At 44.1% G+C, this 21,716-nt stretch overlaps 1 protein-coding gene across 1 annotated transcript; it reads left to right on the top strand.

Moving 5' to 3' along the window:
- Positions 1-913: 913 nt before the first annotated feature.
- On the top strand, positions 914-7,048 carry LOC120310468. Its single transcript, XM_039348891.1, has 3 exons — positions 914-1,072; positions 1,261-1,300; positions 5,940-7,048. Exons 1-3 carry the CDS (start codon positions 914-916, stop codon positions 6,374-6,376), a joined length of 636 nt encoding a protein of 211 aa, XP_039204825.1. The 3' UTR covers positions 6,377-7,048.
- The last annotated feature ends 14,668 nt before the right edge of the window (positions 7,049-21,716 follow it).

Here is a 21,716-nt window from a genome sequence, read left to right as displayed (position 1 = left end):
CAGTGCCTAGTAAAGCCAGGTTTCAATGGCTTTCCAGAAGGCTGTGTGTGTGTGTGTGTGTGTGTGTGTGTGTGTGTGTAGTCTGCTAGACTGTCGGAGAGAAGATGGACCATAAGTCAGGGACAGCCAGAGAAAAGGCAAGGACTTCTGAGGTCCCACTAGATAGCAGTATTTCAAGGAAGGGATCTGGAGCCTGCTATCCATCTGATCTAGTGGGGTGGGCAGATAACTCTCAGAAACAGAAGGCTGGGCAGAGAACCTGGTCCAGGGCCATAAAGTGTTTTAAAGATATAATCAAGGATCAAGATGTATATTGTAGATCATCCCTGTCTTCCCACCAACAGAGCCTTTCCCAACCTCCCTAGATACACTAGACTTCCACAGCCATAATCCCCTCTGCGGGTGTCAACTGGAGGTTATGGAAACGGTGGTCTGACCTATCTGGGGAGCCCCTGCCTGGGGGAAGTCGGTCCAAGGAGTTCTGAGAGATCCGCGTTACAACGCCGAGTTTCATTTGAGAATTCCCGGAGGGATTTCCTCTCTCCCACGCGATCCGCGATCTTTACGAAACAGAGAAAAGGAAGGGAAGTTGTGGAAAGCGCTGAGAATTGGGGTTTTCTCCCTCAAAACCTCACCCTTACGCGTGGCCGAGTTCAAAGCAAAAAGGGAAATCATTCATGAAGCGATTCCCATCTGAAGGTGCGGTTAGTGAAAAAATTAAAATTAGAATGGCTTTCAGTGGTCAAAAGAGAGCTGAAGAACTGCCTCTGGCTCCGGAGCAGAAAGGCGGAGGGGCGGGTCCATCATCCAAATCCCGACGCGTCGGAGGAAATCACCAGAAAGCCCCGTGGGGCGGAGCCTGAACTAGCCCAGAGATCAAGAACCGGGGCTTCTGCAGCCGAGCAGCAGTCTGATGGAGCGGGTCGACGGCACTCGGTGGTCTTGGCGCTCTGCCTCCGTTTGCGCGGTGTTCTTGGGGAACATCTGCTTCTTCATCGCCTCGCTCATCGTGCTGGTCCTGAGTCTGACGAAGCAGCAGTCTCCGCCGCACCAGACAAGTACCGCCAGCCAGGTACTTAGGAGTGTGCAAATAACAGGGAGCCGTACCGTAGTGAGAGCCGAGACTGCTCCAGCCCTCAGCTTGGAGGGTAGAGGTAGCCCTTAGCTGGCATCCCACAACCCCTCCCTGAGGTGAGTGAGGAAACACTGTGGTCAACTTTATTCTGAAAGGGCTAAATCGGCTTTCCCCTTCTTTTTCAGGTATCCGCTGCTCATCTGGTCCTTAAGCTGAATGGAAATGGTAAGTAAATGTCCTTGATATCTGGTTACTAGCTCTGAAGGCCCCAAAGTTTTATTGTTTCCCCAAACTGGTACTCTTCAGGTGCTCTAGCCCTGTGTCTGGTGGCATAGCGAGGGTTATAATTCCACCTGTTTTGAGTCATGAATAAACCAGTACTGTAGGTGAATCCAATAAATAGATGAGTAAAATAATAAATAATGGGAGAATGCCTGGTTATGGGAAGGCTACTCCAAGTGGCCCTGGGTATTAATACCAGCTGCAATGTTGTGGGAGCTGAGTGGAAATAAGTCTCAGACTTTGTTTCATATGCTACTGGTTTTGCAGTTCAAGTGTCACCAGATCAAGGTCACTAAAACGAGGACCCAGATTGTTGGGGGCATTATGCTAACTCTGTAAACCGCTTAGAGAGGGCTATAAAGCACTGTGAAGCGGTATATAAGTCCAAGTGCTATTGCTATTTACTTATATTTCTCTCCCCCCCCCTTCCCCGTTCCCCTTGCACTTTCTATTCTTGTTCTTATTTCTATTGTCCTTCATTTGTATTAGTTTTTTATCTTTATAATTTTAAACTTTAATAAACATTATTATAAAAAGAAGTAAAGATCACTTACCTCAGTTGGTGGCAGTATCCAACCATCCTGGCTGATCTCAGAAGTCAGTTATGTCCAATATGGATAGGTGCTTGAGGGAAGAGTCATCTTGGTAATCTTGGGCTGATAGTTGAAAAAGATTCCTAGAAGTGAGCACTACTTCCAGGAATTCAGTGGTCTTTTAAAGACCACTAAGAGAGCCAGTTTGGTCCTGTGATTAAGGCACCAGAGTAGAAGCCTGGAGACTGTGAGTTTTGGTCCTGCCTTGGCCATGGAAACCGGCTGGGTGACTTTGGATCAGTCGCTGTCTCTCAACCCAACTCACCTTACAGAGTTGTTGTGGTGAAAATAGGAGAAGGAAGGTGTATTGTGTATGATCACTACCTTGAGTTATTTATAAAAATAATAAAGATGGAATATTAATAAATAATTAAAAAAACTGTGATGTGCACATATACATGCTTATAGTCAGCATGGGTGGTTTGTTTTGTGTGCTATTTTCAGGTGTCTCAAAGCTTAAAATAAACTTTTTTGTTTCATGGAAGAGTCAGAAAAATAATCATTTTTAGAAGAGTTAAGTTGAGTTGGTATAAAGGGACTTTGCATTAGTTTGTTGTTGTTTCTTATATAAAGTTTTTAGTTGCCTGTCATCCCAAAAACTGTGTGAAACTATGTGAATTATCTTCTTATTTTCAGCACTGAAATAGCATCAGATACTACCAGGCTATTCATTAGGAGCCTAAGAGCTGGATGCTAAATTGTAAAGAGTATGGTGTTTTTCTTTCTTTCTGGAGCTTTGTATGATTTGAACTCTGTCGGACTCAAAAAATTCCAAGGTGACCACTTAGAGTTTATTAGTTTCAGAACATATTAGATAAAACCAAGCTTTTCGGCAAGTCCTGAATTATATTTACAGTATAGCTAAATATTTTCAAGAGTGTGTTATCAACTCTTTCTTCTGTTTGTAAATGACTTTAACACTAGATCTCTTATATGGACTGACAAGATAGTATAAATGAAAGGTTGTGAGTTCTGGAAAATATTTTTAAATTATGATGATGTAAAAAAGCCTGTCAAATGGATATGATAACTTAAAAGATCCTTGAAGGGCGAAGGCTTATTTTATATAAATCATTATTTGTATCTTAGAATTGTATGAAATATAGTTATAGCAAACTATGGCTTTGTGTGATAGGTTTGCTTTATTACAGTGTATTTATTGATGATAGATAGATTGATTCATTCAATTTATATAACCTGTCATCTCACTTTCATGTGACTTTATAGGCAACTATGTAATATACAATAGTACAGGTAGTCTTCAACCATTCGTTCAGTGACCATTTCATTTAAAGTTACAATGGTACTGGATGAATGGTGGTTATGACCAGTCCTGGGAGTTCCCGCCACTTTAGCATGCCCTGGTCTGGGCACTTGGCAACCGGCTCCCATTTATGATGGGTTGCAGCATCCCATGGTCATGTGATCTTCCCTTCCACCCCCTCTGGCAGATGTTATCTCAGAACCATTGCACCACATCTTTCAAAAATCCTGAAGCACTGGAGAAGTACCTGAGGATTGGAAAAGGGCAAGAAAGGAGAAAAAAAACAGACCCAGGAAACTACAGACCAATCAATCTAACATCAATACCTGGGAAAATATTGGAAAAGATAATCAAAAAACAGATCTGCAAACAACTAGAAGCAAATAAAGTTATAACTAGTAGCCAGCATGGGTTTGTTAAAAACAGATCATGCCAAACCAATCTTATTTCATTCTTCGACAAAGTGACTAAACTAATAGACCAGTGAAATACTGTGGATGTAGTATACTTAGACTTCAGTAAGGTATTTGATAAAGTAGATCACAACCTTGGTAAGCTAGAAAAAGGTAGAATAGACAACATCACCAACAGATGGATGCAGCTGGCTAGCAAACCATATTCAACAAATAGTCCTCAATCCACATGGAGAGAAGTAAGCAGTGGGGTACCACAAGGTTCCGTCTTAGGCCCAGTATTCTTCCATATCTTCATCAATGATTTAGATGAGGGAATTGAAGGGGAACTCATTAAATTTGCAGATGACACCAAACTGGCAGGAATAGCCAACACCCCAGAATACAAACTCAGGATCCAAAAAGATCTTGACAAACTTGAACAATGGGCCCTATCCAATAAAATGAGTTTCAGTGTGGAGAGAAGCAAAGTTTTACATTTAGGTAGGAAAAACCAAAAGTACAAGTACAGATTGGGCAAGACCTGGCTTAAAAACAGTAACTGTGAGAGGGACCTTGGAGTCCTAGTGGACAATCACTTAACCATGATTGTCCAAAAAAGCAGCCAAAAAAGCTAATACAATCCTGGGTTGTATAAATAGAGGCATAGAACCAAGATCATGCGAGATATTAGTACCGCTTTATAAAACCCTAGCAAGATCATACCTGGAATACTGCAGCCAATATCATAAAAAAGTTGAGAGTTTGGAAAAAATTCAGAGAAGAGCAACTAAGATGATCAAAGGCTTGGAGACTAAAACATACAAAGAACGGCTGCAGGACTTGGGTTTGGCTAGTGTCTAAAGAAAAGGAGAAATAGAGGAGACATGATAGCAGTATTCCAGTATTTGAGGGCTGCCACAAAGAAGAGGGGGTCAAACTATTCTCCAAAGCACCAGAGGGCAGGGCAAGAAACAATGGTTGGAAATTGACCAAAGAGAGAAGCAACCTGGAATTAAGGAGAAACTTCCTGACAGTGAGGACAATTAGCCAGTGGAACAGCTTGCCTTCAGAAATCGTGGGCGCTCCATCACTGGAGGTTTTTAAAAAGAGGCTAGACCAGGGGTAGGCAACCTTGGCTCTTTTATGACTCGTGGACTTCAATTCCCAGAATTGAACAACTGGCTCAGGAATTCTGGGAATTGAAGTCCATGAGTCATAAAAGAGCCAAGGTTGCCTACCCCTGGGCTAGACAGTCACTTGTCTGAGTTGGTATAGGTTCTCCTGCTTGAGCAGGGGGCTGGACTAGAAGACCCCTTCCAGCTCTATTTTGTTCTATTCTCAACCCTCTTGTGTCCTCACACAACTTCACCACGCTGCCCTTGCTAACTCTCCCTAACTCTTGCAACACTTCCCTTGTATCCCTCATGCTTTGCTGCACCTTCCTCATACCTTTGGGCATCCTCACACATCCTCACTGCGTGCTTCCCTCCCATTCTCTTGCCACATCTCCCTCCCACCTCCATGCATCTCCTCATGCCCTCCTCCACCTGGCAGCAGCCAGTCACCTGCCTGCTAGCCAGTTTGCAAACCATCTGAGACTTGCAACTTCCTGCCAGATTTTTCACTGATTTGGTTGTGATTTGGCAGGACATTGCCACACCTAATGACCCTGGGATCCGTTAACATCAGTGGTAGGAACTGCAAGGTTTGTCATTGCTAAATGATGTGATTATGCTTTATGGTCACATTTCTGAATGACAGAAATGACAGTCCGAATTGCAAATTGCAAATTAATGAATACCTGTATTCTCTAGCAGAGAACTTTGTTTCTTAAGGTCAAATGCAAGTAATGTGTTTACATTTTACATAGAAAAGTACTTTACAGTACTTTATAAGTAGGATCTTTCTCTTGGCTATGCCTGGATCGGTTTCTCTCAAACTTTGAGAAGCATGATTTTTTCTCCCCGAATAAAGCAAAATGGGTGTGACCTGTGTATACAACACTAAGCCATAGCCAAATTATGTTATAGCTTAACATAATTATGTTATGAACCCATTCTATTGTTACCAACTTAAAAATAGAAAATATATGCATTTAAAGGTAGCTCTTAGATTGTAATGCAGGAATCATTCTTCATATTGTACCTGTTAGATTGTAATGCATGAATTCATATTGTCAGAGCCACACCAAGAATAACCAGAATAGAGGGTTGGACTAAGAGACCTTCAAGGTCCCTTCCAACTCTGTTATTCTATTATATGCTGGAAAGTTAAACTCCAGTATTGGACACTAGTTGATGCTTCTATCTGATTCTTTCTTCTCTTTGCAGCTAGCCTTAATCGAGGGACAATAGACTGGTTTTACCGTGACGTTGAAGGAGCATTCCTTGGACCATCGCTTGAATATAGCTTTCGGAAGCTAAAGATTAAAGAGGATGGGCTGTACTGTATCTATGCCCAGATCAATGTTGCTCGTCGTAGCTATTTTGCCGGTAATAACAAGACGATGAAAGCTGATTTCTATATTCATCATAACAATGATTCAAATCCTGCTCTTCTGACTCTCACTTTGAATTTGTCTAATACTGTAAAGGAATCATATACAAACTCCGTATCTCAGATTTATCAATTGTCAAGTAATGACGTACTCTATGGGACATTAAAGGGATCTACTGAGGAAGACAATAACTGGGGTCTCCAAAACTCTGGCAATTTCTTTGGTGTCTTCAGGATTAATAAAAAAGAGACTATTCAAAAGAGACTGTAATAAATAGCAGAACTGGAGGAGAAGCTCAAGAAGGGTTATAAAAAAAAAGCTTCATGTAATGCTGAAGATGCAAGTAATGCCGTGGAAAGGTCCTGCATAGACTACTAAAGCAACCCGACATTCCATCGAAAGTGATTGTGTCTTATTTGGCATCCATGCAAAAGCAGACAGAGGCATTGGTGTACTGCCCTCCTAGCCTCATCTTTGGGTGGAATTTCTGAGGATTTTCTCTCTGGAAAGATCCTTCTGTTGTGATTCTCACAGTGCTTATACAAGGACTCTCCATCCCTAGAGAAGAAGCTTGCCCTGAGGATGATAGGATAAAAAAGAAGAAAGGTGGAGCTACCAGGCCAACAATCTCAAGTAGCTGTTGAAATATTTGGGATGATGACCACGCTGCACTATGGCTCAATCTCAATGTTCTATTGAAGCTGGCTTTCAGTATTTTTCTCAAAGAAGACAGATGTGTTACATACAGGCCCCGAGGTTCAGCTTATGGTCACTCACTCACACATTTGCAGCCCTGGAAAACAGCTCCACTCAAATCACTTTCAACTAAACACTGAGGCACAATCTGTTCTTTAGAACAGGGCTTTTCAACCAGTGGTACTGGTACCACCTGTGGTACATTGGCACCTGGCAAGTGGTACGCGGCCATCCTAGAAAAGTGGTAGCGGGGGAGGGGAATGAGCTGAACCCGTGACAGCACCACACAAGCCTGAGCGAAGAGATGGCTGGAGCTGCGGGGCTGTCAGGGCTCAGCGGAAGCACCAGGATCAGTGCCACTTTCCAGCTGATTGGTACTTCGGGGCTGTCAGGGCTCAGTGGAAGCACCAGGATCAGCACCAGGCTCCAGCTGGAGCTCGGTGCTGATCCTGGTTCTTCTGCTGAGCCCAGAAGAAGCGCCAATCAGCTGGAATGTTGCAGCATCTATAGGGTCTTGTGATTTACATTCAGATGCTTGGCAACTGATTCATATTTACTATGATCACAGTGTCCCAGGGTCATATGAAGTGACCAAAACCTGCTGCAACAACTCAGCACACAGGGGGAATAAAAACAAAACACCCCCACCCAACCCCCACTGCCAATCCCCAACAGAAATTCTCACAACAATGAAAATCTCGAACAGGAGGAAGAGCACTGCTGGGTGGGCAGGTAGGTGTCTTGCTCGGCTGTGGCTTGGGGGGCACTTTTTTCAGTACCATTGTAACTTCGAACAGTCATTAAGCGAACTGTTGTAAGTCGAGGACTACCTGTACTTTATCACTTTTTTCCTTTTTGTTTTTTTTGGTCATCAGGTTTTTGACACCTTGCTAGGCGACTGGTGGTACTCGGATATTGCCATATTCTAAAAGTGGTACAATGGGTGAAAAGGTTGAAAAGCCCTGCTTTAGAATACATAGAAACCCACTGAATTTAAAATAACAGCAAAACATTATTGGTTATAATATATATTTGCTCTTTTACACACACACACACACACACTGTTTACAGTTTGGCACCAGGCAAGACGGCAGGGGAATACAGGTAGCAGTTGTCATCCGGGAATCTTTGGTAGGCATCAGAGGCACTGCTCCACAAGTTGTCGGTTGTGAGACCCAGTTCTTGAAGATAGGCTCAGGGGAGTAGTTGGGATTGTTACTATTGTACCAGCCTCCCTGCTGTATAGCAACTTCCCTGCATGAGCAGCTAAAGGCCATCTCAGAGCTGGCTGTGGAGTTCCTCAAACTTATGGTTCTGGGGGACTTCAACTTTCTGTTGCTAGGGGTACTTCCAAAGTGATTGGGGAGTTCCTGACTATCCATTATGGCCATGGACCTCTCTCATTCTTAATCTCACATGGGACAGTGGCTAGACTCCAGATATGCTTTTCTTGTCAGGGCAGTAGCAATGTGATCTGAGAGAGGAGGTACACACCCAGCAACTGATGGACCCAATTGGGTTTCAAAGGGACTGAGGAAAATGCCTGCTAATCTGCTATGTGGCCCTGACAGCTGCTTTCCAGGGTGGAGTGAGTGATGCTGTGGACATTCTTTTGTGGCCCCTGGAGTCTGTAGGGTCCTGAATGGGGAACATCAGACTTCAGCTGAACTCTGGTAAGACAGAGTTGCTGTGGATGGCCCCCTCTGTATTCAGGAGTTTATCATCTTTGGTCTTGGATGGGCTGCACTATCCCAGACAGACCTGGTAGGTAATCTGGGGGTGGTCCTGGACTCACAGCTCCTGCTCTAAAAGCAGGTGGCAGTTGTGGCTAGGAGGGCCTTTGCTTAACTTTGTATTGTACGAAGGGAGGCTCTCCGTTTGGTCACTCATGCCCTGGTCATCTCCTGTTTGGACTATTGCAAGGTGCTGTATATGGGCTATCCTTGAAAAGTATCCTGAGTCTTCAGCTGGTACAAGATGCAGCTGCGCAGGACATCTAGGATGCTCAAAGAATTACATATAATTAATTTTTAGCACTGATTTTTAATTTATCCTTGACTTTTAAAATTTTATATACTTTTTTATGCTTTAATATTTTATTTGTACAATGTTCAAAGTCCCTCTGTGAGGGAGAGGGGTGGTTTCAAACTTTAATAAATTTTGATAAATAATATTTTGATAAATAAAATAAATCTTTCTGTTTCTTTCCTTCTCTTAATTTGTACAGCTTTCTAGATTCTAAATATCCCTCCCAGAATACACTACCGTATATGCTGGCGTACTAGGCGACCCGGCGTATAAGATGACCCCTGTCTTTGTCGCCGAGCCGCATTCCTAGAACGTCGTCTTATACGCCGGAAACTACCAGTATTTCCGGCGTATAACGCGACTCGGCATATAAGACGACCCCCGTCTTTGGCGCCGATTTTAGCGCTTGCGGAAGTTGCCTTATATGCCAGCATATACGGTACTTTTATTTCCCCAATCCTCGCTTGTTTTGCTTTGTTGATTGACAAGATTGGCAGCTACTCTTGCCTTGTTAATTTTTAAGTCTGGTGGCTGTTGATGGGCCCAACCTCTTTTGTCTTGTTCATGTGGCATTTTTTTCTTTTGTTTCCTTAACAACTTGGTTCCTTCCTAACTATCCCCCTAAGGTATCTTTTAGACAAGATTCCTGGATTATGTCCACCCTATTACATTCCTCTTTAGTTATGGCAGTTATGGCAGTTTCATCTTTAGTTATGGCAGTTTCAGCATTGTTTCTCAGATGAAGAACTTCAGATGTTTAGAGTTGCTAAATGTATTGTTAAGGAACTGCACTAAAATCAAGTGTGTGTATAATATTTCATTCCAACAACAATTCTCAAAGTCTTTGATGGCACATTTCACTGTAGTTGCAAAGAAGTTTTGATAACCCCTCTTTCTGCTCATTTCATTCTTCTTGTACCTTTGTAGCAATCTTGAGCACTCGGAGGGACCTCGCTGTTTCTGGAATTTAATTCAAAAAATTTGGTTTCCTGGATAGGGGACAAAAAAAAAAAGACCTCTAAAGTCTCTTGGTCCAATTTAGGATATATTTCTTAAATGCATAATTATAGAGTTATAATAATATATTTGTTCAGTCTAATGCATAATTATAAAATATAGTGTTGTATTAATAGGTGTAATATTTACTTTTTTAATAGCAGTTTTCAATTAATGGCACTGTTGTTTTTTTTACCTTATTTCCCCTTTTATTCAGCGAAAGATCTCTTTAGAAATATTTGCAAACAAAATATAGTATTTACTAGTCTTTTACATAAATTTTTGCTACATGTTCTTAAATACCATCAGGTGCCCAAAAGAAACAGAACAAATCTTGGTTTGATATAATATTTATTTACATAAATAATTTATGGAATATTTATTACATACAGAGAGAGCTGGATTTTAATACCAATAAAATCACTGAGGATATTATACAAAGCTGAAGTCCCATTATTAACTTGAAACCTCCAAACCTCTGCATCTAAGGGGTTGTACTACTACTAATAATTTATTAAATTTATATGGTGCTGAACTCCTAGTAAGCTTACCTTGCTTCTTTATTAGGTCAATATGATAGGCTTAAGATACAGGAGGATCTGAACAGACTTGAACATTGGGCACTATCTAATAAATTGAAATTCAGTGGTGAAAGAAGTAAGGTTCTACATTTAGGCAAGGAAAACCAAATGCACAGGTATAGTATAGGTGATACCTTGCTCAATAGTAGCAACTATGAGAGGGATCTCGGAGTCCTAGTGGGCAATCACTTAAATATGAGCCAGCAGTGTGCTGCAGCTGCCAAAAAAGCCAACACAGTGCTAGGCTGCATTAACAGAGAGATAGAATCAAGATTACGTGAAGTGGTAATACCTCTTTACAATGGCTTGGTAAGGCCACACTTGGAATACTGCATCCAGTTTTGGTCACCACGATGTAAAAAAGATGTTGAGACTAGAAAGAGTACAGAGAAGAGCAACAAAGATGATCAGGGGACTAAAGGCTAAAACATATAAGGAACGGTTGCTGGAATTGGGAATATCTAGTCTAATGAAGAGAAGGACGAGGGGTGACATGATATCTCAGGAGCTGCCACATAGAAGAGGGAGTCAAGCTATTCTCCAAAGCACCTGAAGGCAGGACAAGAAGCAACGGATGGAAACTAACCAAAGAGAGAAGCAACCTAGAATTAAGGAGAAATTTTGTGACAGAACAATTAATCAGTGGAACAACCTGCCTCCAGAAACACTGGAAATTTTAAAGAAGAGACTGGATAGCCATTTGTCTGAAATGTTATAGGGCAGTGATGGCGAACCTTTTAGAGCAGACATGTCAAATACAAGGCCTGGGGGCTGGATGCGGCCTGCAAAGTGGTTTCATGTGGCCCGTGAAGCCATCCTGAAAACAGTGAGGGAACGGCCCCCTCTGTCTTGGCCCTAGCCCGGGCCGGCTGGGAGCCAATGTACAATTTTGTGGTGGCCCTCTATGCTGAAAGGCATTTATTCTTAGCTCCACAAGGCCGTCTGAAAACAGCAAGGAACCAGTCCCTGCTGTGTGGGCCCCGCCCCCTGGGTTCATGCTGGGGAGGTGTCACCTTTTGTGAGGAATGAAGAAATGGACCATGCTTTGGCACTTGCCCCAGTCCCACCCCCTTTTACCAGAGACCCTCAGATCTGTCCTACTCCTGCCCAGGCCCCCACAGGTACCCTTGATGCGAACGATGTGGAGCTGGCCATGCCCACCCAGTAGGCCACACCCACTCCACTCATGCCCATCCAGTAGGCCGCACCCACCCTGCCCACACCCACCCAGCCCCCCAAGGGCAACCATAATGCTGATGTGGCCCTCAATGAAATTGAGTTTGACACCCCTGTTTTAGAGTGCCCAAACTGCAACCCAAAACCCATTTATTTATCGCCGGGTGCCAGGTGGGCATGGCCAACTGGGCGTGGCCATGGTGAGTGTGGCCACTTCGATGATGCTATTGGGGAGAGATTCCTGTGGGGGTGTGGCAGGGTTGAGGGAAATCCAGGGGGTCTCTGGCAGGTGGGGCAGTGGGCTGGAGGCTCATTCTGCGGGGTGAGTTGAGGCAATGCAGGGTGGGTGTGCCAATTGCCATGAGGCAAGGCAAGGCGAGGCAAGGGCCGGAGCAGCCGCTGCCTGACATCATCTGTCCCCACATACAGAGGCCAGTGAGCGCTTGCGGGCTGACAGTATCCATCAGCAGCCACAGCCTGCTGGCTGTCCTGCATCATGGCAGCCCCATTGGTGTAGGCGGAAATGGTCCCGGGACAGCCGGAAAGGAGCCCTCACCTGGTGTGGGCCCTGTCTACATGATGGCTCTGACGGGGGCGGCGCCTGCTGCTCCTCCTGCTGCTACAAGCCCCTTGACTGGCCAACCACACATAGAAGCAGGAGGTGGTGGCAGTGATCCCTGCATCGCCAAGCCTGGCCGGCAGCAGATCTGGAAGTGAAGCTGTGCCATGGATCTCATGCACCAGCTGCCCCTCCTGCTTCTCTGCATGGTTGACCAGTCGGAGCAGCAGCAGAAGCCGTCCCTGTCCGAGCTGTCGAGTGGATGGGCCGGGCTTCCTTCCGGCCGTCCCTCTGTCTGTGGCAATGGTGCGCGTGCCCACAGAGACGTCTCTGTGTGCTGTTTGTGGCATGTATGCCATAGGTTCGCCACCATGGGTATAGGATTCCCTGCCTGAGCAGGGGTTGGACTAGATGACCTCCAAGGTTACTTCCAACTTTTTATTATTATTATTATTATTATTATTATTATTATTGTTGTTGTTGTTGTTGTTGTTGTTGTTCTGGGCATAACTCTATTAAGTACAAAACAAAGATTTAATTCTGGGGTGGGTGCCACTGTACTGTGCTGGTTCTCCTCCTACTTTTGGGGCTGCTTTGGGGCTCTGTTCTCTCTCTCTTTCTATTTAACATATACATAAGGCTGCTGGTTGAGGTGATCTGTTGGTTTAGAGTGAGATAACATCAGTATGAGGATCACAGCAGCTCTGTGTATCTCTATCCCAGGCCCCTTAAGTGATGCCATGGATGCCCTACCCCAGTGTTTGGGGGCTGTTGGGAACTGGAAGGGTTGAAACAAATTCCGACTCAACTCTTGTAAGGTGGAGTAGCTATGAATATGAGGATCCCCCCTGAGACAAGGATCTTCCATTTTTGGTTCTGGATGGGATGGCATTGCCCCAATCCAGTCCTCCTGGATTTGCAGCTCCTTCTTGAAGAGCAGGTGGCAAGCTGTGGCCAGGAAGGCCTTTGCATACCTTTGTGTTGTACGTCAGTTGTGCCCACATCTGGACCAGGAGGCCCTGCTTGCAGTAATTCATGCCCGTTGAACGTCCAGGTTAGACTACTGTAACACGTTCTGCATGGGGCTGCCCTTGAAGACCATTCAGAAACTTCAATTGGTGCAGAATGTAGCCGTGCGGATGGTAACCGGTGCCAGATATATGGCACATGTAACACCACTACTGCGTGAGCTACACTGGTTACCAATGTGTTTCTGGATGCAATTCAAGTTCCTGGTAGTCACCTATAAAGCCCTACATAGCTTGGGACCAGAGTACCTGAGGGATCACCTTTTTTCCAGAGTTTCTATTCGATCAACTAGATCAAATAGGCTGAGCATGCTGCAGCTCCCGTCAGCCAAAGAATGCCAGCTAATGGGGACTAGAGGATTAGCTTTTTCTGCAGCAGCCCCTGCTCTGTAGAACGTCCTCTCTTCAGAGATTAGAATGGCTCCAATCCTGACCTGTCTATGCCTAGGGTGCTACATGCACCAAGGCCCCCGCCTCCTGGCTATATTGTTAACAGGCCAGATGTCTTGCTTTGTATGTACTCAAATTAGACATTTTAATATTTTTAGTATTTTAATGATGATTATTGTTTATTGTTTTAAAGTGTTTTAAAGATTCTAATTGTAATACATGTTTCTGAACTGTGAGTCATACAGAGACATTTGCTGAGATGGGCCATAGCAAAATGCTACTTTACAACTGCAACAGCTACAGGCAATTTTTAACTACCTCAACTGGGACCAGGGGTAGAAAGGAAGGCAATATCATAATGTCATGGTGTTAAAAATTGGTTAATGGGACATGAACCCCTTGACTTTACTGTTACAAGTTGGTTCCCTCTTAATATTTTGAAAAAGGGTTTTCAGATCACTCTATCTCTGTTGATAGATTTCTGATACATATTTGTCTGCTTTAATTTTTGCTTTGTATCACTGTGTATCATATTAATAGATGTGAACAGTAAACAAACACATGACTAGACTGCAAGTCCTTCATAACATTGATTCACTGAATAGTTTTTATTTAGCATAGGAAATAGACAATGATGCATATATTAACCATATTTATATCTTGAACATTGAATAAAGATTACTTTTTTAACAAAATAACTTTTTGTTTTAGTTTTCCAAGTATGTTTCTCAGTGTTTTTGGGGAAGCTATGGTATTATTTGCCAAACAAATCTAATATACAGTAAGTAAGATCTCAATAGATCTGCATTTTTATAGCCATAACATTTTAAGAAATGGTTAAATATATTTAAAGTTTCAGAATGCAAATTTTTAGAAAAAGCCCATTAATATATGCATAAACACCGGTACATAACATGATATTCGGAACTGATGCTACTTTACTGTTGATAATCCTGCTTGCTACAAGAAGCAAATACATTCACGTCCACTTTCCCCATTACAAGCTCTGATACATATATTGCCCATTAAAATGTGCAGTGCCTGATGCTACTTTGGGAGAGGTGATTCGTTTGCCTCCTGCTTTTTAATTTCATGAAAGCCTTCAGCAAGAAACAGTCACATAGTGAGTAGTGATGAACAGACGCTGATTAGGCAGAATAACACATCACGTCAGAAGTTGGACCTGTATCTTCTGATACTAAGTTAGAAGCAGGTGTTTAGAAAGTTTGGAGATGCAGTTTTAAGTCTCCTTCTGAATTCAGCACAGACCTACTGTAGAAAAATGAAAATGAAGTAGCATCAAGATCATACAGAGTATTACCATTCCATTGATGGGTATTATATTGGAAAGAGCTCCAGGGATTTACAGGATGGTACAGAAGCAATCTACAAAGAAGTTCCCCAAATCAATATGTACATACATTGATCACCAAAACAGAACCAGATGTTCTGGAAATAAATGTTGGAATGAATCTTAGAAAACATTGCTAAAACAAAGCTTCAGTAGCTGAGAAAATCCCAACAGAACTATTAAAACCTGAAAAAACGATGCAGTCAAAATGCTACATGTGGTTAGGAGTTATAGAAAACCACAGCAGCAAAGGACTGGAAAAACTGTTTCTATTACAATATCAAAAAGCACCAAATTATGCTAATTAAGGTAAAGCTCAAAATTTTCTATCCTGAGCAATAAAATATAGAACAAGGAGTAAGAGATACAAAATCTGGTATCATGAGAAGGAGGAGACTTGAGATCACATTGCAGAAACCTAATGGAACATGGAAAAGAGAAATGAATTTCAAAAAAGACTTCAGCAGTATATGCTAACATATAATGGAAGTTTATTGGTAGTTTATTTACATGAAAGCTGGGACATGACCACTGAAGTAAAGACAAGGATAGAGAAAGCTTGAACAGCATTCTTCAAAATGAAAAAGGTCTTCTGCAGTCATGACATAAGCCTAAGACTGAAAATCAGGCTTGTCAGATGCTATATTTTTTCTATCCTCTCTATGGAGTAGAGAGTTGGTCTCTGACAGAAGGCCACCTGAAGAGACTAAAAGCATTTGAAATGTGGATTTACAGGTGGCTGTTACGTATAAGCTGGGTTGACAAGATCAGAAATGAGGAGGTGATAAGCTGCCTGGGAAAGCCAAGGGAAATCATCAAAACAATTAAAAAACAAAAATTAGAATATTTTGGACATGTGATGTAACACTCAGAAAAATACGGCATACTCCATTTAATCCTCCAGGGAAAGACTGAAGGCAAATGAGGTCCAGGCAGAAGAAGAACATCATGGCTTCAAAATCTAAGGGACTGGTTTGGACAAAACTCAGCAGTAGTTTTTCGTGCTGCTGCTGATAAAAACAGGATCGCCAACGTCCGATAACAGATATGGCACAACAACAACAAGAAGATTGGTAGTTTAAATCAGTAGCATCATCAATATGCTCATATGGTGCTAACTTTACCAGGTGATGCATTTACCTAATCGCATTAAGGTTGGCAATAATATCCACATCATCTCAGATAATGAGATCTCAAGATCCAGGCAAGCATGTCTGGGAGAAAATGAGAATTTTGAAAGAGTACAGGAAGAGCAACCAAGATAATTAGGGGACAATAATATGACAATAAAACAATAAAATAAATATATTCATACAGCGTGTCCAATCATATCCCGCCCCCCCCCCCGGGGGACATCAGCTCCAGGCCTGCCGGAACAGGAGAGTTTTAATAGCTTTCTTAAAGGCCGGCAGGGTGGGAGCAGTTCGAACCTCGGGGGGAAGTTGATTCCACCAGATCGGAGCCACCACAGAAAAGGCCCTTCCCTGAGGGCCCACCAGCCGACATTGTCTGGCCGACGGGATCTGAAGGAGGCCCAATCTGTGGGACCTCACCGCTCTCTGGGAACTGTGCGGCAGTATGCGGTCCTGTAAGTAACCTGGCCCTATGCCATGAAGGGCTTTAAAGGTGATAACCAACACCTTGAATTGCATCCGGAGACCCACAGGAAGCCAGTACAGCTCGCGGAGGATAGGTGACACGTGGGCGTACCTTGGCGCGCCCACAATCGCTCTCGCGGCTGCATTCTGAACCAACTGCAGCCTCCGAACGCTCTTCAAGGGTAGCCCCATGTAGAGCGCGTTACAGTAATCCAGTCTTGAGGTGACAAGGGCATGAGTGACCATGAGTAAAGCCTCCCAGTCCAAATAAGGCCGCAACTGGTGCACCAGGCGAACCTGGGCAAAGGTCCCCCTGGCCACAGCCGATAGATGTTGTTCGAAATTTAGCTGTGAGTCCAGGAGGACACCCAAGTTGCGTGCCTGCACTGAGGGAGGTAAATTTACCCCCCCCAGGACTAATGATGGACCATCCAGTTGACCTTTGGGAGGCAAGACCCAGAGCCACTCAGTCTTGTCAGGGTTGAGTCTAAGCCTGTTCACCCCCATCCAGACCCTCACATCTTCCAGGCACTGGCACATCACGTCGACTGCTTCACTGAAAGGACACGGGGTGGAGATATACAATTGGGTATCATCCGCGTACTGATGATACCTCACCCCGTGTCGCCGAATGATCTCACCCAGCGGTTTCATGTAGATGTTAAAAAGGAGGGGGGACAGGACCGAGCCCTGAGGCACCCCATGATCGAGGCGCCTAGGGGGCGATTTCTGTCCGCCCGCCAACACTGACTGCGATCTGTCAGAGAGGTAGGAGGAGAACCACCGCAATACGGTGCCACCCCCCCCACCTCTCCGAGACGACGCAGAAGGATACCATGGTCGATGGTATCGAAAGCCACTGAGAAGTCAAGAAGCACCAAGATAGAGGAATGACCCCTATCCCGGGCTCGCCAGAGGTCATCGGTCAGTGCGACCAAAGCAATCTCAGTGCTGTAGCCAGGCCTGAAACCAGATTGAAAAGGGTCCAGATAATTAGTTTCATCCAAGGATTGCAAGAGTTGGGACGCCACCACCTTCTCTACAACCTTCCCCACAAAGGGGAGGTTGGAGACAGGACAAAAGTTCTTCAAAACAGCTGGGTCCAGGGAAGGCTTCTTGAGGAGGGGCCTCACCACCGTTTCCTTTAAAGGTTGCGGGAAAGACCCCTCCATCAAGGAGGCGTTGATTATCCCCTGGAGCCAGCCTTGTGTCACCTCCCTACTGGCAGAAACCAGCCAGGAGGGGCACAGGTCCAATAAACAGGTGGCGGCATTCATTGCCCTCACGGCCTTGTCCACTTCATCAGGGGTCACAGGCTCAAACTCGCTCCAGATAACATGACTAAGACCAGCCCCCGGCAACTCGGCTGGCACTGCCCAGTCGGAGTCCAGGTCTCTCTGAATCTGAGCGATTTTGTCCGAAAGAAACTGAACAAACTCCTCAGCTCTCCCCTGCAAGGGTTCCTCCGCCTCCTCCACTTTAAGAAGGGAGCGGGTCACCCTAAACAAGGCGGCCGGGCGAGATTCTGCGGACGCAATAAGTGCGGAAAAGTGAACATGCTTTGCCATCCTTATCGCCACTAAATAAGTCCTAAGATAGGCTCTTAATAGTGATAGGTCAGATTCAGAGTTACTGGCCCTCCAACGTCGCTCTAGACGTCTCTTGTGGCGCTTCATCTCCCGGAGCTCCTCAGTAAACCAAGGCGCCCTCCGGGGACCACCACCACAGAGAGGTCGCAAAGGCGCAATTCGATCCAGGGCCCCGGACGCCGCCTCATCCCAGGCCACAACCAGGGACCCGGACGAGTTGTGGACAAGGGAGTCAGGTATTTCCCCAAGCTCCTCCTGGAACCGATCTGGGTCCATTAGGCGCCTGGGGCGGAACCACCTAGTCGGCTCCCTCTCCCTGCAATGGGGAAGTGATGCTCTGAAGTCCAGCCTCAATAGGAAATGATCTGTCCATGACAAGGGAGAGATCTCTATTCCCCTTAATTCCAGATCATGTCTCCATTGCCCCGAGAGAAACACAAGGTCGAGTGTGTGACCACCCCTATGAGTTGGATCCTGGATTACCTGGGTCAGGTCCATGGTTGCCATGGAAGCCATGAACTCTTGCGCCGCCTCTGAGCGATTGCCGAGTGATGGCAGGTTAAAGTCCCCCAGTACCATAAGTCTGGGGAACTCCACCGCCAACCCGGCTACTGACTCCAGCAGCGCAGGCAGGGCTGTTGCAACACAGCTGGGAGGTAGGTACGTCAGCAGCAAGCCCAACTGAACCCGTGAACCCAACTTCAATAGGAGGGACTCACACCCAACAACCTCCGGGGCAGGAATCCCATGAGGACTCAAGGACCTCCGAGCGATGACTGCCACTCCCCCATCCCTGCCCTTCTCTACTATAAATTTATAGTACTGTAGATACTATAGTTGCATTGAGGACTACACATTGAATGTGGTTGGTCTTTATCCCCATCTTCATAGCCTCCACTGCTCTTTTCTCTACAGTAGATTGCTCACCTGTGTTTCCAAAGACAATGAAAGAACAGAGCTAAGCATTGGAGTCCTCTGCATGCAGTCAGCAACTACATTATATAGAGCCTAAGGTCAGACTTAAAGAGTCAGTTTGGTGTAGTGGTTAAGGCACGAGGATAGACACCAGGAGACTGAGTTTAAAGCTAGCTGGGTGACTTTGGGCCAGGCCCTCTCTCTCAGCTCTAAAAAACATGAAGGGACCAGTGTAGTTCGAGGAGTTATAAATGACTCAAAATCCTACACGTGAAGATGATGTAAGAGAAATGTTTTCTCTATCCTGATTTAAGAGTTTTATGATTAAGATCGGAATCTTGAAATATGGCCAAATAAACAATGATCTCAATTCCTTGGTGGATTAGTCATTAACAGTCCATAGCTGTAATCTGGATCAGCTGAAATTTCCTGATGACCCAAATCCTAACCTTGTAAAGCCACATTATGAGTGTCGCTGTTGTGCTACAGGCAAGGCTTTTTAGCTGAATGTGATGATAGTTCCATTACAACAATAATGGTTTTGATTATGATGTGTGCTTTTTTATGAAGAATGATTTTGAGAACCTCTCTAATTAATTTCCTCAGGACTGAGTTACGTAAAATAAAAAAAATCAAATCTTATTTGGGTTGGCACGTGGTGGGAAGGGTGGTTTTGTTTTTACTTTTGCTTTTTTTTGATTGATGTGAGCCACTGAATGAGCTGTGCAGCCATAAAAGTTCTATAAAAATTATATCTTTATTACAGTCACAGAACTGTATGGAAATTTAATGTTTTAAAAGAATAAATTATGATACATACGGCTTTAAAAATATGCATTGGAAATCATCTCACTTTGGGAACAGTTCCAGAGTGAATGATTCCCCCCCCCCCTTTCTCTTACCAAATGCTTAGAGAAATGTTTCTCAGTGTCAACTGCTTAAAGATGTGTGTGGACCAACCCCTGGAATTCTCCAGCCAGAATTCTGGGAGTTGAAGTCTACACATCTTCAAGTGGCCAAGGTTGAGAAACACTAGTTTAGAGCAATACTTCCCTATAACCAGTTCTTTGAGTGGATTCCTGGTTTCATTGTCCATAGTACTTCTCTCCCTTGCTCTCCCTTTTCTCTTTAGAGCTGGAAAGTCCTTGGGCATGGCCCTTCATTCTGAAACTGCCATAGCAGGCAGGGGAGCAATTGGGCCAGGCTACTGGTGGAACAGCTGTCATGGGAAGACATCATATTAGGGAAGGAGGGGATCTGTTCAGAGAAAGCAAGTGGAATGATTCTCTTTGGTGGAAAGTGATGCTTAAGTTGCATCATTGCCATCTTCCTGCACACCAACAATAGCAAGGGAAGTCAGAGCAAGAAACCACATCCCCATAGTGGAGATTTTTATGAAAAGCAGCTTGGTTATCATTCAGCACTTTTCAACATGCTAAAAAGCTGATGATTCTTTCCTCTACGTTGTGCCCAGCAACAATGATGAGTTATTCTTGTGATTTAGGCCTTAGGGCTGGAACACAAACTCACCCACTCTGTTTCCTTCAGACACTATTTTCATCACCACATTCTTATGACTATTTGGAAAGTCAAGGCTGTTCTTTTTCCCTTGATAAGCCAACCTATGTAGACATCTTACCCTTAACCAAGTAGCAGACATGATCTAATATGCTGATTCTGACTCCTGATATTGAAGCAAGTTGCTGTACTACCTCTCCACCCTGGGCTGATCAAGCAATGCTGTTAAGGTCCTTTCCCAGGGACTGGAGGTTATGAAGGCCTGGCTAAGGTGAACAGGCTTCAGCTCAGCCTGAAGGACTGAGGGAGTATTATGGCCCCCTGATTCCAGAGATTTTCCATTCTAAACTCTGCATCTCCTCTCTTGCACTGACTTGCTCCTAACTCACTTGCCTAAAGGCTTCTCTTGCTCTCCTTGCAGGATGATTGGAAGAAAACTAAAGGGAGTTCCTCTAGTAAAGAAAGTGGCCAGGAGGGAGGTGTGATAAAAGAACTAAAGAAGCTCGGATCTACTTTTTTTCCATTCTTTTTCTACATTAACTTAGGGGGTAAATCTTTTTTTTTTGTAAGCTGAGTGCTTTTTTAATTTCTATATTTTAAACTATATTGTATTTATAATAGAATAGAATAGAATAGAATAGAATAGAATAGAATAGAATATCTGGAATACTGCAGCCAATTTTGGTCACCATATCACAAAAAAGATGTTGAAACCTTGGAAAAAGTCCAGAGAAGAGCAACTAAGATGATCAAAGGCCTGGAGACTAAAACATATGAAGAATGGCTGCAGGACTTGGGTTTGGCTAATCTAAAGAAAAGAAGAAATAGGGGAGACATGATAGCAGTATTCCAGTATTTGAGGGGCTGCCACAAAGAAGAGGGAGTCAAATTATTCTCCAAAGCACCAGAGGGCAGGACAAAAAACAATGGTTGGAAACTGAGCAAAGAGAGAAGCAACCTGGAATTAAGGAGAAACTTCCTAACAGTGAGGACAATTAACCACTGGAACAGTTTGCCTCTAGAAATCATGGGTGCTCCATTACTGGAGGTTTTTAAGAAAAGGCTAGACAGTCACTTGTCTGAGATAGTATAGGTTCTCCTGCTCAAGCAGGGGGCTGGACTAGAAGACCTCAAATAATATTCTATTCTATTCTATTCTATTCTATTCTATTCTATTCTATTCTA

The sequence above is a fragment of the Crotalus tigris genome, unplaced genomic scaffold (genome assembly GCF_016545835.1).
Source record: "Crotalus tigris isolate CLP2741 ecotype Arizona unplaced genomic scaffold, ASM1654583v1 scf7180000018197.359167, whole genome shotgun sequence".
NCBI classification, from domain to species: Eukaryota; Metazoa; Chordata; class Lepidosauria; order Squamata; family Viperidae; genus Crotalus; species Crotalus tigris.
The sequence above is the reverse complement of the archived record's forward strand: the minus strand, read 5'-3'. Positions and strand labels throughout refer to the sequence as shown.

Excerpts from the sequence above, each read along its gene's own strand:
- LOC120310468 (XM_039348891.1), top strand. The coding sequence starts at position 914 with ATGGAGCGGGTCGACGGCACTCGGTGGTCTTGGCGCTCTGCCTCCGTT. Across the intron at positions 1,073-1,260 it reads AGACAAGTACCGCCAGCCAG|GTATCCGCTGCTCATCTGGT; the intron begins GTACTTAGGAGT and ends CTTCTTTTTCAG. Across the intron at positions 1,301-5,939 it reads CCTTAAGCTGAATGGAAATG|CTAGCCTTAATCGAGGGACA; the intron begins GTAAGTAAATGT and ends TTCTCTTTGCAG.